General features: G+C 55.3%; 3 protein-coding genes across 8 annotated transcripts; 2 read left to right on the forward strand and 1 right to left on the reverse strand.

Moving 5' to 3' along the window:
* Positions 1–2,585: 2,585 nt before the first annotated feature.
* Positions 2,586–9,249, forward strand: SP6 (Sp6 transcription factor). Of its 3 annotated transcripts, none has more exons than XM_036930546.2 (2): positions 2,586–2,741; positions 5,739–9,249. In XM_036930546.2, the coding sequence occupies exon 2, from the start codon at positions 5,797–5,799 to the stop codon at positions 6,925–6,927; it is 1,131 nt and encodes a 376-aa protein (XP_036786441.1). In that variant the 5' UTR covers positions 2,586–2,741; positions 5,739–5,796; the 3' UTR covers positions 6,928–9,249. The 3 variants fall into 3 exon arrangements, with proteins under 3 accessions (XP_036786441.1, XP_036786440.1, XP_057357387.1); XM_036930545.2 differs by lacking the exon at positions 2,586–2,741 and adding an exon at positions 2,761–3,617; XM_057501404.1 differs by lacking the exon at positions 2,586–2,741 and adding an exon at positions 3,634–3,825.
* Positions 9,250–12,548: 3,299 nt separating this feature from the next.
* Positions 12,549–16,368, forward strand: SCRN2 (secernin 2). 3 transcript variants are annotated; one of them, XM_057501403.1, is made up of 8 exons: positions 12,553–12,705; positions 13,220–13,393; positions 13,666–13,847; positions 14,386–14,585; positions 15,033–15,248; positions 15,389–15,554; positions 15,651–15,831; positions 16,042–16,368. In XM_057501403.1, exons 2-8 carry the CDS (start codon positions 13,220–13,222, stop codon positions 16,198–16,200), a joined length of 1,278 nt encoding a protein of 425 aa, XP_057357386.1. In that variant the 5' UTR covers positions 12,553–12,705; the 3' UTR covers positions 16,201–16,368. The 3 variants fall into 3 exon arrangements, with proteins under 3 accessions (XP_036786299.2, XP_057357386.1, XP_036786298.2); XM_036930403.2 differs by having other exon boundaries at positions 12,667–12,833; XM_036930404.2 differs by lacking the exon at positions 15,651–15,831 and having other exon boundaries at positions 12,549–12,833.
* A 510-nt stretch (positions 16,369–16,878) lies between these two features.
* LRRC46 (leucine rich repeat containing 46) lies at positions 16,879–21,569 on the reverse strand. 2 transcript variants are annotated; one of them, XM_036930405.2, is made up of 8 exons: positions 21,196–21,569; positions 20,994–21,099; positions 19,593–19,752; positions 18,782–18,828; positions 18,434–18,543; positions 18,181–18,250; positions 17,705–17,853; positions 16,879–17,372 (listed from the first exon to the last, which is right to left on the reverse strand). In XM_036930405.2, exons 1-8 carry the CDS (start codon positions 21,203–21,205, stop codon positions 17,002–17,004), a joined length of 1,023 nt encoding a protein of 340 aa, XP_036786300.2. In that variant the 5' UTR covers positions 21,206–21,569; the 3' UTR covers positions 16,879–17,001. The 2 variants fall into 2 exon arrangements, with proteins under 2 accessions (XP_036786300.2, XP_036786301.2); XM_036930406.2 differs by having other exon boundaries at positions 19,593–19,701; positions 21,196–21,566.
* Between the last annotated feature and the right edge of the window lie 18 nt (positions 21,570–21,587).

Below are 21,587 nucleotides of genomic sequence, written 5' to 3' on the forward strand. Positions count from 1 at the left end.
TTTTCAGAGCCGTCTCCACAGGACAATTGAAGTTGAAAGGGACCACAGATATAGCTGTGACTTGTCCCAGCAATCTGAGGTGGGACCAGTTTGTCCTATTAAAGCAGTATCAGGATAACTTTGATCTAGGGGTCATTTAAGAATACTGTCACCTCCACCTTCAGGATGTAGGGGAGCCAGATTCCCAGGGCCATCATCACTGCCATTATAAGACTGGATGGAATAGCAGGGCTTTGGAGCCTGACAGATCTGGACCTGGTTTCCTTCTGTGTTTCTTAACTACTCTGTAAACTTGGGTAGGTCATTTAATTCCTTTGATCCTTGGGGGAATTTTTCATCTGTGTGATGGGGATAAAACTACTTTGCTGCATGCTCATGAGAATTAGAGATATTGGGATATAGTGGCTGCTCAATAAATAAATGCTGGTTTTGATGAAAATGGAGACTAATGAGGGTGCTCCTAGCACAGAATGGATTGCTGACTGTAAGTGAGGTGAAAATAAGAGAGGTGGCAGGAATAGGAGGTGGACACCTGTGGCAAAGTCTGCCTATTTATCCGTTTGGGGGAATGAGGTAGAGGAGCAGAAATGGCCCTGACACCAGGCAGATCTCAGTTTGGTGGGAGATGTGGTAGGCAGTGTTGTTCAGTCTTGAGGTGAGATAAGAATACTGGGTGGTGGTGATCTTGGCAGTCATGTCAGCATCAGATCAGGCACACTGTTCAGTAGGAAAATATTTAGCAAGTGGGAAATGGAAAGGGCTAGAATCAGAGGACAGCAAGGAGAGGGGCTCTAGAAAGAAGATAGTGCCCTGAGTCAGAAGCAGAAAACAAGGCAGGGTAAGAAACCAGAATGGCTGAGTTTTCTGAGACAAATGCTTTACAGGTGGATTTCATGCTGAGGAGCCACAGGTAGATGGAGGGTCTTTACTCCTAGGAATGCCAGGTGGCTGCAGGTTAGGGTGGAGTGGGATAGGGTCAAAGGGGGCCTGGGTTGAAAGTGGGGTGGAATGTCCACCATCCAAGGGCTGGATCCCTCTCTGGGTTGCTTTCCAGGGAAAGATGGAAGGAACCAAGAAGATAAGACAATCTGGTGTCTAAATAAATGGGAGAGAGTACTCACTCCCCAACTCAGAGTCAGGTGTCTGTGCATTAGCTTCTGAAATAGCCAGAAGGCCAGAAGGATGCAGGAAGGTAGAGGCAGAGAATGCCTATTGGTCCAATCAGACTTAATCCAAGAACCTGAGTCACATGATCCCTTAACTCTGTTCCAGATGTGGCTGTGAACCGGGATGCAAACCTAAATAGCCAAGATTTGCAGGCTGAGTGAATGGAAATAAAACCATGCCAATAGAGAGGGTTGTAGATGTAACCATGGCCATAAAGATCCACAGCATTTCTTGAGAAGATGCATTTCAGGGGCCTGAGTGCCTGGAAGAAGGAAATTCGACTGACCACAAAGTACAACCCTGACATCTGGGAGGTACCTCTAGGCTTCCCAGGCACCTGTCCTTTACCCAGCGGAGTGGCTGCTCTAACTGCATTTCACGGAGGAGGCAACTGAAGCTAATAGCAACCTGACCCGCCAGATCAGCTTAGCAAATACAGGGCTGGGGCTAGAATTTAGGTCCACCAACTTCTAGTCCAAAGATCTTTGTGAAGATAACTTAATCCCACAAACACCTGCGAAGAATCCACTTATTTAATAATTATAACAAACAAAAACACGTATCTTCTCTTTATTGTGAGCTTACCAGGGGCCTCACGCGGTTAAATATTTTAGATACATCAGTTCCTATAAGCCCCAGGACACCCTCCGGACTTTACTCAGGTTGTTCAAATGAGGAAACTTCAGTCTTAGAAGAGAGGGGACGCACAGATGAACGTGTGGAAAACCACACACACAAACATTGATTATCAAGTGGCTTGTGGATTCAGTTTCGCCGCTTTGTAGTTGCACTTCGAGTATGTCCCAAACGGAAATTCAGGACGGGTATAGCAATGGTGGTGGAATCTCAGCTGTAGAGGCGAGATTGAATCAGTTTGAATTCTGGTCCGACTGTGCAAAATGGACGGTAAAGACAAAAACGAAATTTAAAAAGCTGATGGCAAGGCGCGTAGGGACAGCCAACCAGCACAATGAAAAAATGTTGAAATTGATCAGAATTCCCCTGCAAGAAAGGGGTCATTTCGGGAGGTTAATGAGGTGGTTAGAGGTGGCACAGACCGGGAAGGGAACATCAGACACTCGGACGCACAGGCCCGTCAGGCGGGAAGGAGGGGAGAACCCCTCTACCCACCCGGACTCGGCATCTCGACCAACTCGGATCTTGAGAGAAGTTTTTAGGTGGGCGCTGCGAACGCCCTGCAATTTTGCCAGCATGTTGCACTGTGTACGTGCACTTGTTTTTCTTAAAGGAATCCCAGACGCTTCTCCAAAGTTAGATCCTTGAGTGTAGACATTTAGGTGACAATCGGGAAGCAGTGATAGCAAGGGGTCGCTCAATTATATCCAGAGCCGTTCAGGCGCCTGTCCCCACTTTCAGGGTTGGGTGCGGGGTGCGAGGGTGGAAGGGCGTAGGCTGAGCACCTCCGCCACGAGAGGAGCGCGTATTTGAGAGGTGGACTCAGGAGGCGCTGGGTTTGCTGCTCAAAGGGAGATGCGAATGAAAACTGAGGGAGCCTGGGAGACGAGTGGGGGCAGCAGAGATGAGCAAATTGGGGCGCAGGGGGAAGAGAGTAGGTCACCCAAAATGTGGTCGGAGAGGGGGAATCGGAAAGCTAGAACGAAAAGGACGGCGGAGGGTGGTGGTGGTGGAGAGAAGCTGCGGAGGGAATGGTGAAGCAAGACGGCAGCAACACAAATTTCTCACGGCTTAGGGCTGGGGTAGGGGGGTAGCCCGGCCGCATACTTGGCGCTCAGTCCTTTTTCCTTCTTTCCTCTCAGTTCCGGGGCAGCGCTGCCCACGTCGGGGCTGGTGGGTCAAGGGCCAGAGGCCAGCCGCTCCTGAAGGGTGGCTCTCTACCACCTCCGGGGCCGCCCCCTCCTGCATTCCCTCAGGGTCTGAGTCCGCGTCCCCCAGCAGACCCGCCAGCTCCAGGGCAGTTTTCCACCCGGTGGGCGGGTCTCAGAGCGTGCTAAACGCTCTGTCCAGGCGGACTGAAGGGGCCAGGGAGGGGCGAGGCAAGGGGCGGGACGAGACCTAGTTAACGACCCCTCCCCGACTCTCCCCCCACCGCCCCCTCTCCGCCGCCGGGAAGGCTCTGTCCCGTCCCGCCAAGCCCGCAAGGGTTAAAGGCGGCCGCAGGTGAGGTGGGCGGGGCCGCAGAGTCGGGGAAAAAGGAGCGCAGGGCAGTGGATGAAGGCAGAGCGCGGGGTGAGTCACGGGCGGAGCTGGCCTTGCTCGCGCGCCCGCTCGCCGGCTCCCGCCCATCCCCGGCCCTCCCGCCGGCTCTCTCCGCCCCCCTCCGCCGCCCGCCGCGGGGTCTGGTCGCATCCCCAGCTCGCCCTCAGCTCCCGCGCCTCGCTGCTGGGGAGCCCGCCGGCGCGCTGGGCCGCGGAGCACCCGTCCGTAGCGCGCTAGCCCGCCGTGCCGGAGAGCCCGAGCGCAGCATCGAGGTAGGAGCCCGGGTCGGGGCGGCAAGGGGTGCGCGCCCCGAACGCGCCACAGCCTCGGTCTTGGGGGGAGGTGGCCCTGAAAGATCTGAGGGGCTTAGAGCCCCGGCCGAGTGAAAACTGGGCGGACGGGAGAGACTGGAGGGACCGAGGAGGCTGGAAACCGGGGAAACTGGCGCGACTGGGACAACCGGAGGACTGGAACCTTGAGGTATGGAAGTCCTGACCACCCGAGCGCCGGTGATCCCGGAGAGGCAGCCGGCGGAAGGAAGGAGGAGGAGGTCTTCACCGCCTTCCCGCACTGGGGAGCGGGGAAGCCGGGAGTGAGCGCCCTGCAGTCTCCCCTACCGAAACCATGCTGGCAGGCGTTTGTAGCCCAGGACTGGGCTTCCTGGCCCTCCATCGGGAGAGGCCAGTCTGAAGCCTGGGTCGTTAGCCTTCCCACCCTCTAGACCCTGGGGGCAGTTCCCAGGCGCCGAAAGCGGTTAGGGTCCCAGGCCTCACTGCTCCCACCAGCCCCTTCTGGACTGCCCCGCCTGGGCCTGAGGCTCCATTCCTGCTGCTTCACCCTGTTCCATTTCTTGTGGTGAGGCAGCAGGAGCCTGAGTAGGCGCCCCAGTCCCCCTCTCCCTCCCTCTCCCAGACTACCAGGGCCACCTCCCTAGTCCCAGAGGCAGAAGGTGGTAGGGACAGCTGAGCCCTGCTGTGGGAAAAGTTCCTGCCCTAAACTACTGCACCTCCTTCCACACCATCAGAGAAGGTTCAAGCACACCAATGCCACACCTGAGGCACCCATGCTCCCAGGCCTTAGAGTGAGAAGGGGGAGACCTTAAAGTCAGATATGTGGTCAGGAAAGAGGTGGGGGTCTTTAGGTTCCCAATGGTTTAGGGAAAGAGTAACAGACTGAGTCAAGAGACCTGGTTCACAGAGGTTCATACAATACATATTTGTTGATTGAATGAATAAATGAATGTTCAAGTTACTTCTCCAAACACTGCCTGGGTTTCCTCTTTTTTAGAGGGTTGACCTGAAGCAGTGGTTTTCAACACTTGGCTGCATATTTGAATCACCTAGGAAGCTCCTAAAACTGATCCATGCCTAGAATGCATCCCCCTATATAATCTCTTTGGGTAATTCTTAATTTCCGTGATTCTGGCTTTTCCTATTGCCCCCTGCTACCCCAACTCTGACCCTGTGCTCCTTAGGGAGGGTGGCAATTTTACCTTCCTGAGTTTGCTGGTAAGCTTTTCTCTGGCTGACCCCCTTTTCTGGGGAAGCCAACCTCTTGAAGCTTCACATCTGGGTCTCCCCTAGATTGGAGGAGAAAATGGGTAGCAGCCAGAGAGCTGGCTAGCACTGGTGCAGGGCAGGACAGGGAAGAGGGCTTAGCTTTCTCTGGTAGGGAAAAGTACCCCCCCACCAAACTGGCCATGCAGCTGCACCCCAGGAAGGTGAAGTCCCTCCCTGACGGAAGGGGGTCGGGGAAGTCATGGGAGTGGATTTGGTGGGGCTGAGGCAACCTGGCCAGGCAGGGAGCTGGTGTGGGGCAGTGAAATGCTCATCCACTGAGTATGCCTCGGGGATGGAATGAGGGCTCCTCTGCTATCTCAGAGCCTGCTTTGGTAAGTCGGGCCACCTCAAGCTTTGGGTTTTAGAAACAGACCACTTCCCTGTGCACATCATCTGTGTGCTGACTTAAACTGGAGAAGCTGAGATGAGTCTAGATCCTCCATTTGGGCTGGCAGGAGTTCTGTAGGGGAGAAATACCATTGCTTCTTGCACAGGCCTGGGCAGCTGGTGTGGGCATGGTTTTAGCACTATACTACAGGTATATTCAACCTACCAGCCTGGGACCAGTCCAAATGGAGGGTGAGCTGGGACCTATAGGAGGGATCACCAAGGAAAAGGTAGACTTCCATCATCCTCTGCTCTTGGCCAAGAACCTCACACCTTCAATCCTTCCTAGCACTCTCAAATTCTCTTATCTGATCTTTAGTCCCCACCCAGAGGTGTGTTCCTCTTTAACTCCTGGGGGCCGGAGAGGAGCCCTTTGCAGGGAGGGGATCTGGTTTAGGATGGAAAGTACCCTGGTTACTTTCTTCACTTCTTCTTTGCGTCCTTTAGGTCCCACCTGAGGTGCGCCTGACTGTCCTTGATCCCCACCCCACCCCGGATCCCGGCAATGCTAACCGCTGTCTGTGGCTCTCTGGGCAGCCAGCACCCGGACGCGCCTCACGCCTCCCCGCCGCGCCTCGATCTGCAGCCTCTCCAAACATACCAGGGCCACACGAGCCCGGAGGCCGGGGACTACCCCTCCCCGCTGCAGCCTGGAGAGCTGCAAAGCCTCCCGCTGGGCCCGGAGGTGAACTTCACACAGGGCTGTGAGCTACCTGGGGCCTCCTCTCGGGTAACCTGTGAGGACCTGGAAAGCGACAGTCCCTTGGCCCCAGGACCCTTTTCCAAGCTCCTGCAGCCGGACATGTCACACCATTACGAATCGTGGTTCCGGCCGACTCACCCAGGCACCGAGGATGGCTCGTGGTGGGACCTTCATCCGGGCACCAGCTGGATGGATCTTCAGCACACTCAGGGTGCGCTGACCTCAACTGGCCACCCCGGAGCTCTTCAGGCTGGCTTGGGGGGCTACATCGGAGACCACCAGCTTTGTGCCCCGCCGCCGCACCCACACCCGCACCACCTCCTCCCAGCCGCCGGAGGGCAGCACCTCATAGGGCCTCCCGACGGGGCTAAGGCCTTGGAAGCAGCCGCCCCGGAGTCGCAGGGGCTGGATTCCAGTCTGGACGGGGCAGCCCGGCCCAAAGGCTCCCGGCGGTCAGTGCCCCGAAGCTCAGGCCAGACCGCGTGCCGCTGTCCCAACTGTCTGGAGGCCGAACGACTGGGGGCTCCGTGTGGGCCCGACGGGGGCAAGAAGAAGCATTTGCACAATTGCCACATCCCGGGATGCGGGAAAGCCTACGCCAAGACGTCCCACCTGAAAGCGCACCTGCGTTGGCACAGCGGCGATCGTCCCTTCGTGTGCAACTGGCTTTTCTGCGGCAAGAGATTCACGCGCTCAGACGAGCTGCAGCGCCACCTCCAGACCCACACCGGCACCAAGAAGTTCCCTTGCGCAGTCTGCAGCCGTGTCTTCATGCGCAGCGACCACCTGGCCAAACACATGAAAACCCACGAGGGCGCCAAAGAGGAGGCTTCTGGGGCACCCACGGGCGAGGGCAAGGCCGGCGGAGCGGTGGAGTCCCCAGCGGGGAAAGGCAAGCGGGAGGCCGAGGGCAGCGCGGCCCCCTCCAACTGAGCTCGTCGGGTACCGCCTCCCTGCTCGTCTCCCCTGGAGGCATCAGAAGAGGGTCCCTTGGCTTGATGCCCTTGGGGGGCGGCTTGAGTAACAGGAGAATGTGGTTATTTATTGAAAGGGGGAAAAGTGGTGCGGGGCCAGGGGGACAGGGCGCTAGGGGTTTTTAGTCTCGGTGGCTGGACGGGACCCGTTAGACTGGCTGGGCCGGGAGGAGCCGTACAGGGCCCTCTGTTCTACCCTTCCTCACTGTCCGCTCACGCCCCGGGGCTGGGGGCTGGGGCGGGGTACCCCTATCGCGGCAGGTGGGGGGAGGGGACCAGCGGAAGGAGACGGTGCTCCCCTGGAGCAGAGAGGAGTGGGGCAGCCCCAGGCGCTGAGGGTAGCTGTCTGGACGCGTCCTTAGCTCCTGGGAACCCGGACATAAAAGCTGCGGCCCAGATCTCTTTCATCCGCCGTATAGTGCTTTTACCCCTAGTGTTTTCAGAGAGAGCTGAGATGGGGTAGGGGAAATTGAGGGTCCCTCTAATGGAGGGGTCTCTCTCTGGCTGGGAAATAACTCCTTTAATGCACCTCCTTATTAACCCTCCCAGACAGTCTGATGGAGCCACGAAGGAAGAAGGGTAGAAGGCCAGAATCCAGATAACTTCCTAGCCAGAACTGTGGGGTGGAGGAGAGAACTAGATTGGGGGGTGGGGAGGGAAGCAGGGGGATCAAGGACATCCCCTTTCTAAAATGAGAGAAAGGGAACTAAGCCCTTCCCTCTCTGGCTTGGTTTTAGTCTTTAAACCTTGGCCTTTATAAAAAATAAATAGTTCAGCAGTCCACATTCCCCATCTGTTACTGATGTAGGTTTTCAAGGAAGCCAGAAGACCCTGATCTAGAATTGATGCGGCCCCCTCATTCTAGGTCCTTCTTCATTTGTCTTCCTCTCAAGGATGGAAGGAAGAGGGTTACCTTGTTGCTTGGGGCTAGGTAGGGGTGTCCCAGCAGAGGGATCTCCAGCAGCTCCCACTCAGAGTGGAGGACTCTGCCCCTAACTGGCCATCTCCTGCTCACCCGGAAGCTAAGCCTCACCCTTTCTTTAGCAGGACCCTTCCCTTTCCCTGCTGCAGGCCTGGCCCCTCCTGCAGAATGTGTCAGGGGCTCCTTCCTCCCATCCAGCCTATGGGGAAGGAGGGCTCCCTTCCGTATGAAGGAGTTGTTCTCCCACTGGAAGGAGTCTGCCTGCTGAGGTGATGTCCAGGAAGCTGTCCCTGTTCCCTTCTTTAGATGCTAGAAATACATCCTGATTGTGATCCTGGAGTGGGGAGGGGCTGATGGGGAAAGGGTCTGGAGCTGGTGGGCTTTCCCAGGCTCAAGGTGAAGCAGTAAGAATCCCACTGGCTTCTGTCCCCCTCCGCTGCTCTATCTCCACCCAGTACCCTATGTGAGGATTAGTTGTATATTGATTTTTAAGTTATAAGCAAAAGGTATTTTATTTAATATTAGGGCATGTGTGTGTGTGTGCATGCTGTGTGTACTCGTGTGTGTGTGTGTGTGTATGTGTGTTTCTCTACTGAGCCTGGGGTCTCTAGCCAGGGAGACCCCACCTTGTTCACCCCTGTCCAGGGTCCTGTGGCCTAGGCCCGTAGCCTCTCTTCCTCCCTTGGGGTCGCTGGAGCCCAGTCCAAGGACTAGGAGCTTTATGGGAAGTGGGGCTGGGATCTGGGTGGGAACATGTGTTTGTGTAGGATAGAGTCCTTCTTAAAAGGGACAGGGAGACTCTCTGAGGAACTTATGGGCGGGCCTGGGGTAGTTTAAGAAGTAATGTTCTTTCTTTATGCTCCCTCTTTTCCCTACCTCCTGCTAACCCAATCAGAGGTCCCTTTCCTTGCTGAGAGGGTTGGGGACAGGAGAGAGTTGGCAGTGCCTGCTGGTTGCCTGGTGAGGGGGAAAAGGGGTGGGCATCGTGGGTGTGGGATGCCTTTCTCCTCCACCCATTGAAACCAGTCACCCTCTCCCTGTGCAACCAGGGCAGCCTTTTCCAGTGACCATTCTAAGGAGAACTCCCAAATTGGTGTTGGGGGTGGGGGTGGCACACAGATGTTCCTCCCATAGTGGCTGGGGCTCTCAGGTGTGTGGGTGAGGGGTTTGGGTAGGTTTTCTTCTGCTCCCCTCCTTATAGATCTAGGTTGCTTGGCTGTCTGCCCCCTTTAGGCAGCCCCCTGGAGAAGAAATGTAGGAATTTTTTTTCTTTAACTGCTGTGAACCCACTTTGGAGGGGAGGAGGAGGAGGAAGAAACTGCCTGTGTTTTTTATGCCATAATAAAGTCATCAACTACATCATTGCTTCATTTGTCTTCCAGCTCAGGTTTCCTTCTTGACTCAGTGTCCCTCAGCAGTGAGGACCCGGAGGGCTACGGGGCAGGGTGGACACTTCCTTTGATCCTGCAGCCCCAGGCAGCCTCACCTCCCTTTGTTTGGGGCAGAACTGAGCTGATTGAAGGGTCCAATCCTGCCCCTGAGGTGGTTGGTGCCAAAGGAGAGAGGAGCTCCCTGGGGGTTGATAGTTGGGCTGACTGTCCCTCCCTGGTCTTCACCTGTGGAGATGAGAAGATTCTAGATATTTCCTTCCTCCTCCACATGCAAGTCTCCTGCCTCCCCTCCCCTGCCAAGAATCTGGTTCCCTGCCTTCCCAGAGACGGCTAGCCTCTTGGCAATCTCACCGTACCCCCGTGGGGGTGTGCCTGTCAGTCTGTCCCTCTGGCTGTGAGTGAGGTGGGGGTGACCTGACAGCGATTTCTTCACCCAGGATGATCCCTATCAGGGACAAGGCGATGAAAGGCAGCCAAGATATCTGATGGGCTCCCACCCAGCTGGAAAGTATGAGGGCAAGCTCCTACTGCAACTCCCAGCTAGAGGCCCGCCGCAGTTACACAACCCGAGTGTGCACAAAACGTTCCCTCACTGGACCCACCGGGTGCCCTCGGATATGCAGCAATACCCATCTGTATACACTCTCCCAACCTGCCCAATGCCTGGTATGCAGTTGGTGTCTCATTCGTGTCAAATGAGTTAAAACCTCATGACTCCAGAGCCCCGAGGCTAGGAAGGATCAGTTTTTGGTTTCAAGAGGGCAAGGTAGATTATTGTATTCTTTCCCCCTCCCATCCTACATTTTGGCTAAAATTATCTTCCCCCACTCAACTCCTAACCCACTTCTCAGGGCCAAATCTGGTACTCAGGTTGACTCATTCATCACTATTTTTTAGAAGAGTTTGGGGTCACAAAGTTTAAAGCCACCTAGGGATGGGGGCATCAGAATGATTTAGGGGTTACAAAGGAAACCAGACTGGTTTGGGGGGACCATTTGTTTCCACCTGCTCCTGGATTTAGAAGCCTGGGAGGAGGGACAGGCATGTGTTTCCATGACCTCATGTCCTCCCCACTCCTTGGGGCACCTCTTGTTTTCCTGCTTCTGAGGGAATTAGACCCCAGGAACCTGGCAAGTCCTCTCCTCCTTTCCCCTCTCGCTGCCCCCAGGGCCAGGAGGGCAGCTGTGGGGCCGGCTGGGCCTGTCTGGGCAGGGCTGAGGCCACCCCTCCTACCCTCCCCCCCCTCCGCAGCTCCTCCTGCTGACCTGCATTCTTAGCGGGGGCCTTTGGTGGGGCCCTGACGCTTGCTCGCTTGCTTACCCTGGCAGCAATGCAGCCTGGCTGGCCGGCCCCCATGATGGAGCCCAAGGCCACCTCTGACCCCTCAGTTCTGGGCTCCCTGCAGCAGGATCCTGGAGGGGCAGGGAGGGCGGGAAATAACATCTGAGCTGACCCTCTGGGCAACCTCTCTGAGCAGCCACCTCCTCTCCTGGGAAGTGGGAGTGGAATCCCTCTAGGGTGGGTGAGTGAAATCAGCAATGGGAAAGTGACAGAGGAGCAGGCAGCCTGGCAACTGAACCGCCCTGGGGCTGTGCTGCGACTTCGCCACTCCTCAGGCCTGTTCCTGCCCCACAGCGGGCAGCCGGGGAAGCACAGGAGTGAGCCAGTTTTGCCACAGGCCTACTGGGGTGCTCCTGTCTGTCAGCATGCAGCCTTGATGTGTGTTTCTGGAATGACGTCCAGTGGCAACTTCACAACCCCTCCCCACATTGCATCAGAAGCAGCCTTCATCTTCCTATTAATGCTAGTGAGGCTGACTGCTCAGCATGTGAGCACTGTAGGTTTGAAAGAATCTCAGGAACCAAAACGTCCAGGTGTTCTCACCAGATAGAGAGCATCTTAGAATCACCCATGGAATTTTTCAAGATACCCCGATTCCGTAATTCATTCCCCAATACCCCACTGAGTTGTGCCCCTTGCTGGTGTTTTAGAATGACGCTTCTCAAACTTCACCTCTAGGGGTCTTTTTAACTTGCAGATTCTGATTCAGTAGGTTCAAGGTGAGGCCCAAGATTTGGCATTTTTAATACATTTCCAGATGATGTTGATGCAGAAAGGCCATGGATACTTTGAGTAGAAGGGTATTAAAGTATTGTGTTGTGCAGTGGGAGTCATGTGGTTGAAAAATAATCTTGCCCCACCCCACCTGTGGTTGAGAACCACAGATCTAGTGCAACACCTTCATTTTGCCACTGGAGAAAGTGAGGCCCTTGCAGGTAAAGAGACCCTGCTTGAAGAGACCCTGCAGATCCGTAGCAGGAGCGAGATGAGATGCCAGTCTGCAGAATTCCAGGTACGCTGTTCCCTACCTGCAGCCCAGCCCAGGTCATTCTCTACAAATGGCAGTCCCCTTTCTGAAAGTGAAATCCATCTCCCTGGAGACAGCTTCCTCTTGGGAATCAGCCTTGACTACCTAGAGGCAATTAGGAAATATCTCAGATTTCAGATCCCCCTACAGCCTTATCTGGCACACCTGCCTGCAGCCTGCCTCCTGGGGGAGCCTGAGCCTCTGTCTTCATTCCCATGCCAGGAGTGACCACAGGCTGGGAAACTGCTGCCAAGGCTCTGAGCAGCAGCCCTGATTGGTTGGCAGGGTGGAGGGAGTAGATAGATAATCTGCAGTGTCTCCCTTCTCCCACATTCCTGGAAGGCTCCAGAGAGCAAAAAGGATGCAAGATGCTTTTGCTTAAATGCTGGTTATGGAGACAGTCGAGAAAAATGACCCAGAAAGCAGGAACATTGGGTATCGGAGTCCATCTCCACACCAATATGTGCCCCTTTGGCTAAGACTTTGCCTTTGCTGTTTCAGTTTCACTATATGTAAAGGCACTGAAACTTTGGACTAGACATTTCCGATTTTTCTTTCAAAGCTATTTTTCCTGAGTTTGAGCACTGTGGGATCAAATTGGCCTTTTGAGGGTCAGATGGGTTTTAAGCATAAGTGCCTTTTAAAAAAAAATGTATTAACTTAAGTTATCCATCCCTACACCTCCTGGCCTGTGACCACTCATAGATTTGCCGGGGTTTGTGGGGGTGGGGAGAAGCACAGCGTGGGATCGGACTTCGGAATTCAAGCGGGGATACAAATAGCTAAGGTTCTTCCTTAATCTTCAGCTGTCCCAGAAGTGCCCGCTCTCTAACAAATCAACCCGGTTTTTCTTTCTACCCTTTTCACGTGAGGTCCTAAGCCCGGCTTCAGCTCCCTATAGTGACCCCACAGAAGGTGCCCACGGATTCGTAGCATTTTAGAGCCTGAAAGCGGCGCCCGGGAAGAGCAGGGGTTCTGGCAAAACTCTTTGAGGGGCCGCTGCATTGCAAGAAGTGGTGCTGGCGCGCGCCCTGGTGGAATACTGCGGAACTGCAGGTGCTCGGTTCCGGCTCCGCCCCCTGAGACCAAAGCCTTCCAGGTCACCTGGGAGCCTTCGCCCAATGGGACGGATGTGACCCCGGGAGGAGGTGGTGGCGTTCGGGACTAAGCTGAGGATTTTGAAGGTGTGACGGGCGTACAGTATTGGGGAAGCGAAAAAGTGTGGACAGAAGAGGGGCGTGGGACTCTTGGAGAGGGTTAGGGTAGCGAGGGAGATGGTCCCGCAACTGCATGGAAAGGCCAGGGCTCCCCTTAGGGCAGGGCCCTCCGGAGCTTGCGGTCTGCCCTGGCCTGCTGACTCCCAAGCCTGTAGCTTGGGGAAAGAGTGGGTGCCATCGCTGCTCAAGCCGCGAACATCGAGTGTGAGATGCTGAGAGTCCAGAACCTAAAGGCAGTGTCTGCCCTGAGTGTCTGTTTGCATGTGTTGGGAGAGGGGTCCCCTAAGAGGTCTGGCCAGGGTGGTGGAGAGGTGGCGGCTAATAAGTACACACTCATCCCCATCTCTGCCCAGATGGCATCAGAGAGCCCGGACATCCCATGTTCCTGCGACTGCTTTGTCTCAGTGCCCCCGGCCTCAGCCATCCCAGCTGTGATCTTTGCCAAGAACTCAGACCGGCCCCGGGATGAGGTGCAGGAGGTGGTGTTTGTACCAGCAGGCACTCATGTCCCTGGGAGCCAGCTCCAGGTGGGTTAGGCCTTGTAGGGTGCTGGGAGGTGTGGCAGATCTAGGCAGTCCTAAGACCTTCCTCCTCACTCCCCAACCTGAGAAGCCACCAGAGTGGGTGGAAAGAGCATGAGCTTCCAGTCTACCCACCTGGAACTGGCCTATTATTTGACTTCAGTTTCCTCATCTGTAAAATGGGAATAATAAGATCTTCCTCAAAGGGCTGTGTAAGGTGGTTGGCACAGTGCCCTCACCGTGTAGGTGTCTCTCCTTTTCTCCTCCCTTACCTGCAGTGTACCTACATTGAAGTGGAACAGGTGTCAAAGACCAATGCTGTAATCCTGAGCCGCCCTTCTTGGTTGTGGGGGGCTGAGATGGGCGCCAACGAGCATGGTGTCTGCATTGGCAATGAGGCGGTGTGGACCAAGGAGCCAGTTGGGGAGGGGGAAGCCCTGCTGGGCATGGATCTACTCAGGTGCGCATCCTGCCCTCCCTCGTTTCCTCAATGCACCTGATGTTGGGTTGAGCACTGACTTCCCCTCAGCCTGGTTCGCAAGGGCCTCCCTTTCTGCCCACGTTGCCATCACCAGGGAGGCTGCGCCTGCCACCCGCTGTCCTGGCCACATCCCATGGCTGGCAAGGAGCCCCCGGATGTGGCCCAGTAATAGGGCACTGATTTTTTTTTTTTCAACAGAAAATTTTTTTTTCACACAAAATCTCATGTAGAGTCCTACTTTATAAAACCAATAAAAGCAGAGCAACTCAGATTGAAGAGCAGCTTGGGGGACTCAGGGAACTTCTCTCTCTCAGACTATGTTTCAGGCCTTTCCATGAAACCCTCAGAGCATAGCTTGAAAACATTGACCTAACTGCTTCATACAACCAATGTGGGCAGGTTTTTGGCATGACTTTGGCCTGTCACCAAACCTTTCTGAACTTCTGTCCACTGGAGCTTCTGCTACCAGCCACCAACACCCCATTGCCCTTCTGTTCCCTGGACCTCTCTGTGCCAGGCTGGCTTTAGAACGGGGCAGCTCAGCCCAGGAGGCCCTGCACGTGATCACAGGCTTGCTGGAGCGCTACGGGCAGGGGGGCAGCTGCCGGGAGGACCCCACACCGTTCTGCTACCACAACACTTTCCTGCTGGCTGACCGGACTGAGGCGTGGGTGCTGGAGACGGCAGGGAGGCTGTGGGCTGCACAGAGGATCCAGGGTGAGGCCCAGCCCTGGGGCTTGCCCCCAGAGGTGTTGCCTCTTGCCAGTCTCGGGAGAGGGTGGGAAAGATGGTGGGGGCAGGGAAGGCCTGATCCAGGTACAAACTTCTCGGTGACGGGGACGTCCAGGGAGATGGCAAATGAACCCACTGGGGAACTTCCCTCCCCCTTGACTTGGTTAAGTCCTCTTGTGATCCAACCTGGCACTTCCTCTGGGGAGCTTCTGGACTGCCTGGTAGTCCGGTTTCCCCCTTACATGCAAGCAGGTGCCTCTTCATCACACTCACCACAGTTGCAAACTCATGCTTCTGTGATCATTTTGCACCCCTAACCCCCACCAAAGGGCAGGCCTGTTCTCCTCACCATCATGTTCTTGCACCTAGCTGAGTGTCTGGCCCAGAATAAGTGCTTAATGATAAGTGAGCAATCCCCTGTCTCCTCCACAGAGGGGGCCCGCAATATCTCCAACCAGCTGAGCATTGGCACAGACATCTCGGCTGAACACTCGGAGCTTCGGACCCACGCCCTGGCCCAGGGCTGGTGGGATGGGCAGAGCCCTTTTGACTTCACACGGGCCTTCTCCCTGACCCAGCAGCCCGTGCGCATGGAGGCTGCCAAGGCCCGCTTCCAGGCTGGGCGGGAGCTGCTGCGGCAAGAGCATGGTCAGTGGGTGGACGGGGCTGGGGCCAGGAGGGCCACGGCAGTGCCAGCCTCTCTCCCCTCCCATTGCTCCAGGGGTTTTGTTCTGAGGCTGGAGGTCACTCTACTGCTCTGGGGCCCCTCACCCTGTCCTCCTTGGCAGGGGGCATCACGGCAGAGGTGATGATGGGCATCCTCAGGAACAAGGAGAGTGGCATCTGTATGGACTCTGGAGGCTTCTGCACTACGGCCAGCATGGTGTCCGTCCTGCCCCGAGATCCCACACAGCCCTGTGTACACTTCTTCACGGCTACCCCAGACCCCTCCAGGTCAGAGGAACTAGGGCAGGAAGCCTGGGGAGACTGTGCCAGGCAGGGGAGTGGCGAGATGTGACAGCACTTGGTCCTTCCTTCGTGTCCCATTAGGTCAGTGTTCAAACCTTTCATCTTTGGGGTGAGGGCTTCGCAGGCCCCCCAGGTGCTCTCCCCTACTTTTGGAGCCCAGGACCCAGTCCGGACCCTGCCCCGGTTCCAGACTCAGGTAGATCGCCAGCACACCCTCTACCGCGGACACCAAGCGGCCCTGGGGCTGATGGAGAGCGAGCAGGTAACCCCTGGGGAGTAGGGGCTACCCCTGGGGGATGACTCACCTCCCCTAGCCCCAACCAGGACTCTGGAAATATGAGGGGACCTGGGAGTGGAGGAGAGACTCCGGAGCTGGGGAAAGGAGTCTCTCCCTCTAAAGCCAGCTGCCCAGGACAATGTCAGCGGCTCTGTACTTCCTATGCCTGCGGCTCATCTCTGCCTTTCCCGGCAGGATCAGGGGCAGCGGCTCCGACAGAAGCAGCGCCATCTGGAGCAAGAAGGCCTGGAGGCTGTACAGGGGCTGCTAGCCGGGGAGTGGGCCCCCTCCCCCCAGGAGCTGGGTGGCCTCTTCCAGGCCTTTGTGGAGAGGGAGAGCTGGGTGTATCCCTGAGCACCCTAGCTCCTCCTGGGTGGGGCTGGGTTGCAGGGGGCTGGGGGTGGGCACAGGACCCCTGGGGTAACAGGATTTGAGCAACTCCTTCACACCCCTCAGCCTTGTTCTCAGTGGCCAGCTCAGCCTTTGCCTTAATAAATGTGTTTTATTTCCTCGTTCAGTGAACTTGATCCAGGTCCAGGGGTTGGGAGAGCCACGTGAGGGCAATGGGCAGCCCTAAGCTGCCTGTGGGGCCTCTGGCAGCCTTGCTGACCTGGGTGATGGGGACTAGACAGTACAGGTGCTAGAGGGGGCCTGTGAGGAGAGGAGGCAGCCCCTTCAGGAGTGTGTGTGTGTGTGTGTGTGTGCATGAAAGGTCATGTCTGGCACAGTAGGTGGCTACTCTGGGGAGAATTGAGAATCATGGGTTTTGGCCCTCGGCTTGAAGCTGACAAGGGCACTCCATAGGCGCAGTGAGATGTGCCCACTGCGAGATGGCCTGTTCCACAAGGGCTGCCTGCCTCCTGCCCACACAGCAGCCAGGAAGCCAGGTGGGACCTGAGAAGGTGTGCCATCCTTTGGGTAGTTTCTGAAAGATCGGAAATGTGTTCTTTAGAATCAGGTTGTGTTTCTGACACTGTTTGTTCCCAGTGCCTTCATGATTGCTTCCCGAGAGGCCCCTAGATGACACAAAAGGCCTGGAGACACTTTATTGGGGATAGGTTCCTGCCGCAGGTGAGGGCTCTGAGAACGGGGGCCCACTCCTTGCCCTTCACCATTCCCTAGGCCTGGGGCTTTGCTGATGGGCTGAGTTGCACTTCATTTCTTTATTCTTTTGGTCACAGTTTTGGTCATGCTGGGGGCCTTAGCCAGAGAGTCCTTGGGGGCTGCAGCTGCTCTGGCCCTACCCCTTGCCTGGACAGCGCTCTGCTGGCCTCTGGAAACCAGAGGGCACAGTTTCTTGGTGGCAGGGGAGGCTTGTGGCAAGGAGGTGGGTTTGGGGGGTGCCTCCTTCCCTTGCCTGGGAGTGACAGAAGGACTACTGTCCTCAGCCGTGGGTGTCCCGGGGAGCTGGGGGAGGTCGGTGAGGATGGGCTGTGTCTCCATCCTCAGAAGGTGCTCAGTTAGGGCTGCCCGCTGCCTGTGTTCCTTGTGCAGGCTCATCTCCTGCTCAAGCTCCTTGAGGAAGCCTATGAGGGGCCAGAAGGGTGGCTGGTGGCTGGAGCCCCCAGCTCAGCAGGAGCATCCCTGGGCTGAGGGAGAAGTTCTCTGGCTGACTGCCTGAGCAGACTACCCCCTGCCATCCCTAACAGGGAGGAGCCTAAAGCCGGGGTGGGGAGGGTGAGTGGCCTGCATGCCCGGGCTAGTATCTGGCTCTGGCTGCATCTCCTCCTCCTGCCCAGAGGCTGATCTGGGCCTGGGACCACCTCCCCAGACACTACTGCCATCTAAGCTTCCCCCAGACCCCACAGGGCAAGGCTGAGCTCTGGGCAGATTGCAAGCCTTGGAAAGTGGAGGTCACCTCGCTCAGAGCAGAATGGGCCACTCAGCTCTGGGAACTCGTCATCCTCACTGCCTGAGGCTTGATCCTCCTCATCTGAAGCCCAGCGCTCTAATATAGGCTGTCCGTCCAGGTCCAGGAGCAGGGGCAGGGCTTCTGTTACCAGCTCCCTGAAGGGCAGAAAGAAAAGAGACTTTCAGGAGGAGACTCCTGGGTGTGGTGTCTGGGAGGACGTGCAGACACAAGCCGCAGCAACCACACCGGGAGGGTGGTGTTCAGGAGCTGAGAGATGGGCCTGTGGTCAGCCCCAAAGAGCTAAGTGTGACTCCATGTGGGGTTATGGGGCTGTAAGGGAAACAGGGGCTGACCTGAGCTGGGGTGGTGGTGGAGAAGGTGCCACATACAATACCCCCAGCTTTACAGGCTGAGACAGAGCCCAGCTATAGTGGGAAGAGCGCAGCTTCACCCCTTTCCTCCCACCCTCCATTCCTCCTCACCTGTAGCCATCCTGCTTGGTACAGCTGTTTCCAATCAGATTAAGGATGAGAAGGCTCTGCGGGAACTCATCTGCGCACACCAGAGAGAGGGGGAATGGGATTCTCACGTCTACCTTCCGGCCCAAAGCCACTGCCCCTTTGCACAGCTTCCTGGCTCCTGAAGGGTACACCTCCAGAGCAAGCCCAGGGAGTTAGGCAGAGAGAGGGCCCCACTCAGGGCTTATTCTATGAGCCATGGTAAGGGTCTTCCTACCCAGCTTCAGTGTTTCTATCAGGTTCTCAGAAAGGTCCAGAAACTGGAGGTGTGGGAGGTCACGGAGGTTCTCCACCTGCCTGATTTGGTTTCCTGCCAGAGACAGGAAGCTGCAGAAGAAGAAAGAGGTGCAGAGACAGCTGACTCAGAGCAGCTGGCGAAAAGCAGGAGGGCACCAGGCAGCTGGATGACAAGTGGGGACACATGGCCTTCTGGGCTGAGGGAAGCAGAGCTAGATTTGCTGAGTCCTCAGTTGACAAGAAGCTAGGCTTGGAGAGGTCTGAACCAGTTCACTGGGGTGTTCCCAAGTCATGCCCCCTCCCTGGCCTGAGTCTTGGTACCACATACCACAAGGAGGGAATGCAGGCCAGGTTCTCAATTCGCTGGATCTTATTCTGCAGGAAGAAACCAAGGTCAGGGAACCAAGCTGAGGTCAGCTGAGTGGGGGACCTTTAAAGGGACAAAGCCCCAATCCCATGATCTCCCCACTCATTGACTGGTTGTCACTACCTTAGGATACTTTGCTTCCTCTAGGTGGATGATTAAGGGTGTAAACTAGGGGGCTGGGCAAACTTGATTAAAGTATACCCTGCTCACCCCACAACCAAAGAGTGATCTGGAAATCAGAAGACCAAGGGGCCACTCATAGGGAAATGGAGAAGGCCTTGGTGTTGGCTTGCAGGCACAGAGAAACAATGAACATAGATTGCTTTGTAATGTTTATGCGGGGAAAGGTTGGAGGAGCTGGGTATATTCAACCCGAGGAAAGCTGAAGAGGAGCTGACCACCACCACCAAGCAGCAGCCTTCAAGGCTCTGAAGAATGCAGAGGAATCTTCTTGATTCCTTCTTCCTTTTCTTCAAAACAGGAAATGGGCTGGAGCTATATAACGTGAAAGATTCAGAGTAGACACCAACAACTTCTGGACCAAGAGGGACAAAAAAAACAAGATTCAAGAACATGCTCAGGATCTCTCTTGGCAAGATTGAGCTTCCAGTTCAGGAGAATCACTGAATCACCTGGGAATGGTTTCAGTGAAGGTCTGCCTGCCTGAACACCAGGAAATGGACAAGATGACCTGATTGGCTCTCTTCAGATTAGACATATTGGTCCACAGGGAGGGAGGATGGGGGAGGAAGGGCAGTGGGGAAGAGGTTACCGCTTGCAGATAGAGGCTGTGAAGATTCTGGAGGCCTTCTAGGTTCTGGATAGTGGTAATCCCCTCCCGGTCCAGGCGAATAGTCTGCAGTTCAGCAAGAGTGTTAAACCTGGGAGAATGGTCAGCAGGGTGGTGTAACAGAGTGCCACTTCTCTGGTCTCTTAGCAGGAAAGATGGGAAAGGGAGGAAAGGTGTTTCAAGGAGGGGTGATGATCAGATGTCAGGAACACCTTGACTAATGAGATGGTGTCCAGATCATGACACTGGGTTGACTTGGAGACATGGATCTCTGTTGGTGGCACTGGGGAGAATCAGAGTGAGAGAGGAGTTAAGGCCCTTGGACTAGGAAACTGGGTGATGGCAGTTTATGGTTCCCGGAGAGACTCAGAAGCAAAGGAAGCCTTCCTCAGGGTAGTTTGGATGGTGGAAGCAGGGGCTTGGATAGAGATGAGGCAATCTCTGCAGGAAGATCTTTCCTTGCCTCCCTTTGAAGTGGTCCTTGGAGGGAAAACCACTTGTTCCATCCACCCATTCATTAGTTCCACAACATTTACTGAGTGCCCACTAGAAATAAATGTGTCCCTGCCCATCACTATTAGGGAAGTAGGCCAAGCATCTAGGACAAGTGGATGACAGCAACAAGTGCAAGGGACTAAGGGAACACATGGGCTGTACACTGAGTCCAGAGTTTGGGGGTCAGGGAATGCTTCCTAGAGGAGCTGACATATGACAAGGGGGTAGCCAGGAGGGTAAGGAGGGGATGAGGAGAAGGCATTTCAAGCATAAGGAATTTGTATTGATCTAGCCTATCTCACAACTTTCATGTGCCTATGAATCCCTTGGGGGTCTTGATGAAATGCAGACTGATTCAGTAGGTCTGGGATGGGCCTGAATTCTTCATTTCTAACATGCTTTCAGGAGATAGTGCTACCACCCCACAACCCCAGAACCACTCTGAGTTGTAAGGTGCTAAGGAAAATTTCACACTTGTGGAGAGTGGCAAGAAATAAGGCTGAAGAGGTAGAGAAGTCAACTCATGCTAAGGTGTTTGGGTTTTATTCTAGAGGTACTAGGGAGCCAAGAAAGTTTCCATCAGAGTGCCAGATCTTCTTTGTTATTTAAAAGGATCACTTTGGCAAAAGTGTGGGAAGCCAGGACTGGGGGCAGGGAGACTGACTAGGAGTTTGTTGAGAGGTGATGACAGCCTTATTCAAGACAGTTGAGGGGGGCATGGTGAAAAGGAAAGAATGATTTTTAAGGGGAGAAAATCAACTGGACACTATCACAGATTGGATGTGTGGAGTAAGTAAAGAGAGGGATAAAGATGAGTTGACAAGTCAGTACAGTTCAAGGGACTGTGTTCCAGACTTCCAGCACTGCTTTCCTTCCAGGTACACTCACATTTTCTCTGACAGACACTCATCCTCAGGGAAGGCCAAGTTCCGCTTAGTGATAAGGGCTTCGGTAATGCACACAACCCCTTTCTCTGGACTCTGGGCAAGCTTGGCTGTGAGAAGATAAGCCCAATTTTTAAATTACTTTATTCTTGGAGGCCTGCCTCTACCACTAGTCAACTGTTCTACCCACGATCCCTCGTCCTTACCTCCAGGCATGATCTAAAGGCGGCTGTCTTGGGGCGGGACTGGAACAAGGAGAAGGAGAGCAGTTTGGACAGCCTAGTCCCTGGGGATGGCGGAACCCAGAACGTTATGAGGAGAGAAGCTAAGAGACTTGGTGGACAAGGGTTGATTCAGAGCAAATTATTGAGGTAGGGTAGAAGACTAAAGTAAATTGGGGTGGAGGGTCTGGAGTTTGACGGGTGTAAAGGGGATTTGCTGGCTGCAATCTGGGGGTTTGTGGGTAGAGGGCGGTGCATGTGGAAGAGAAATTTCGATTCCTGGAAAGGCCAGCGCCGTTGCTAGGAGACAGGACGCCAGGAAAGACGTCCGGAGGGCGGGTTCGCAGGTGCCCGGCTTAGCGCATGCGGACTACTGC

Source organism: Manis pentadactyla, chromosome 4 (assembly GCF_030020395.1).
Source record: "Manis pentadactyla isolate mManPen7 chromosome 4, mManPen7.hap1, whole genome shotgun sequence".
Classification (NCBI taxonomy): Eukaryota; Metazoa; Chordata; class Mammalia; order Pholidota; family Manidae; genus Manis; species Manis pentadactyla.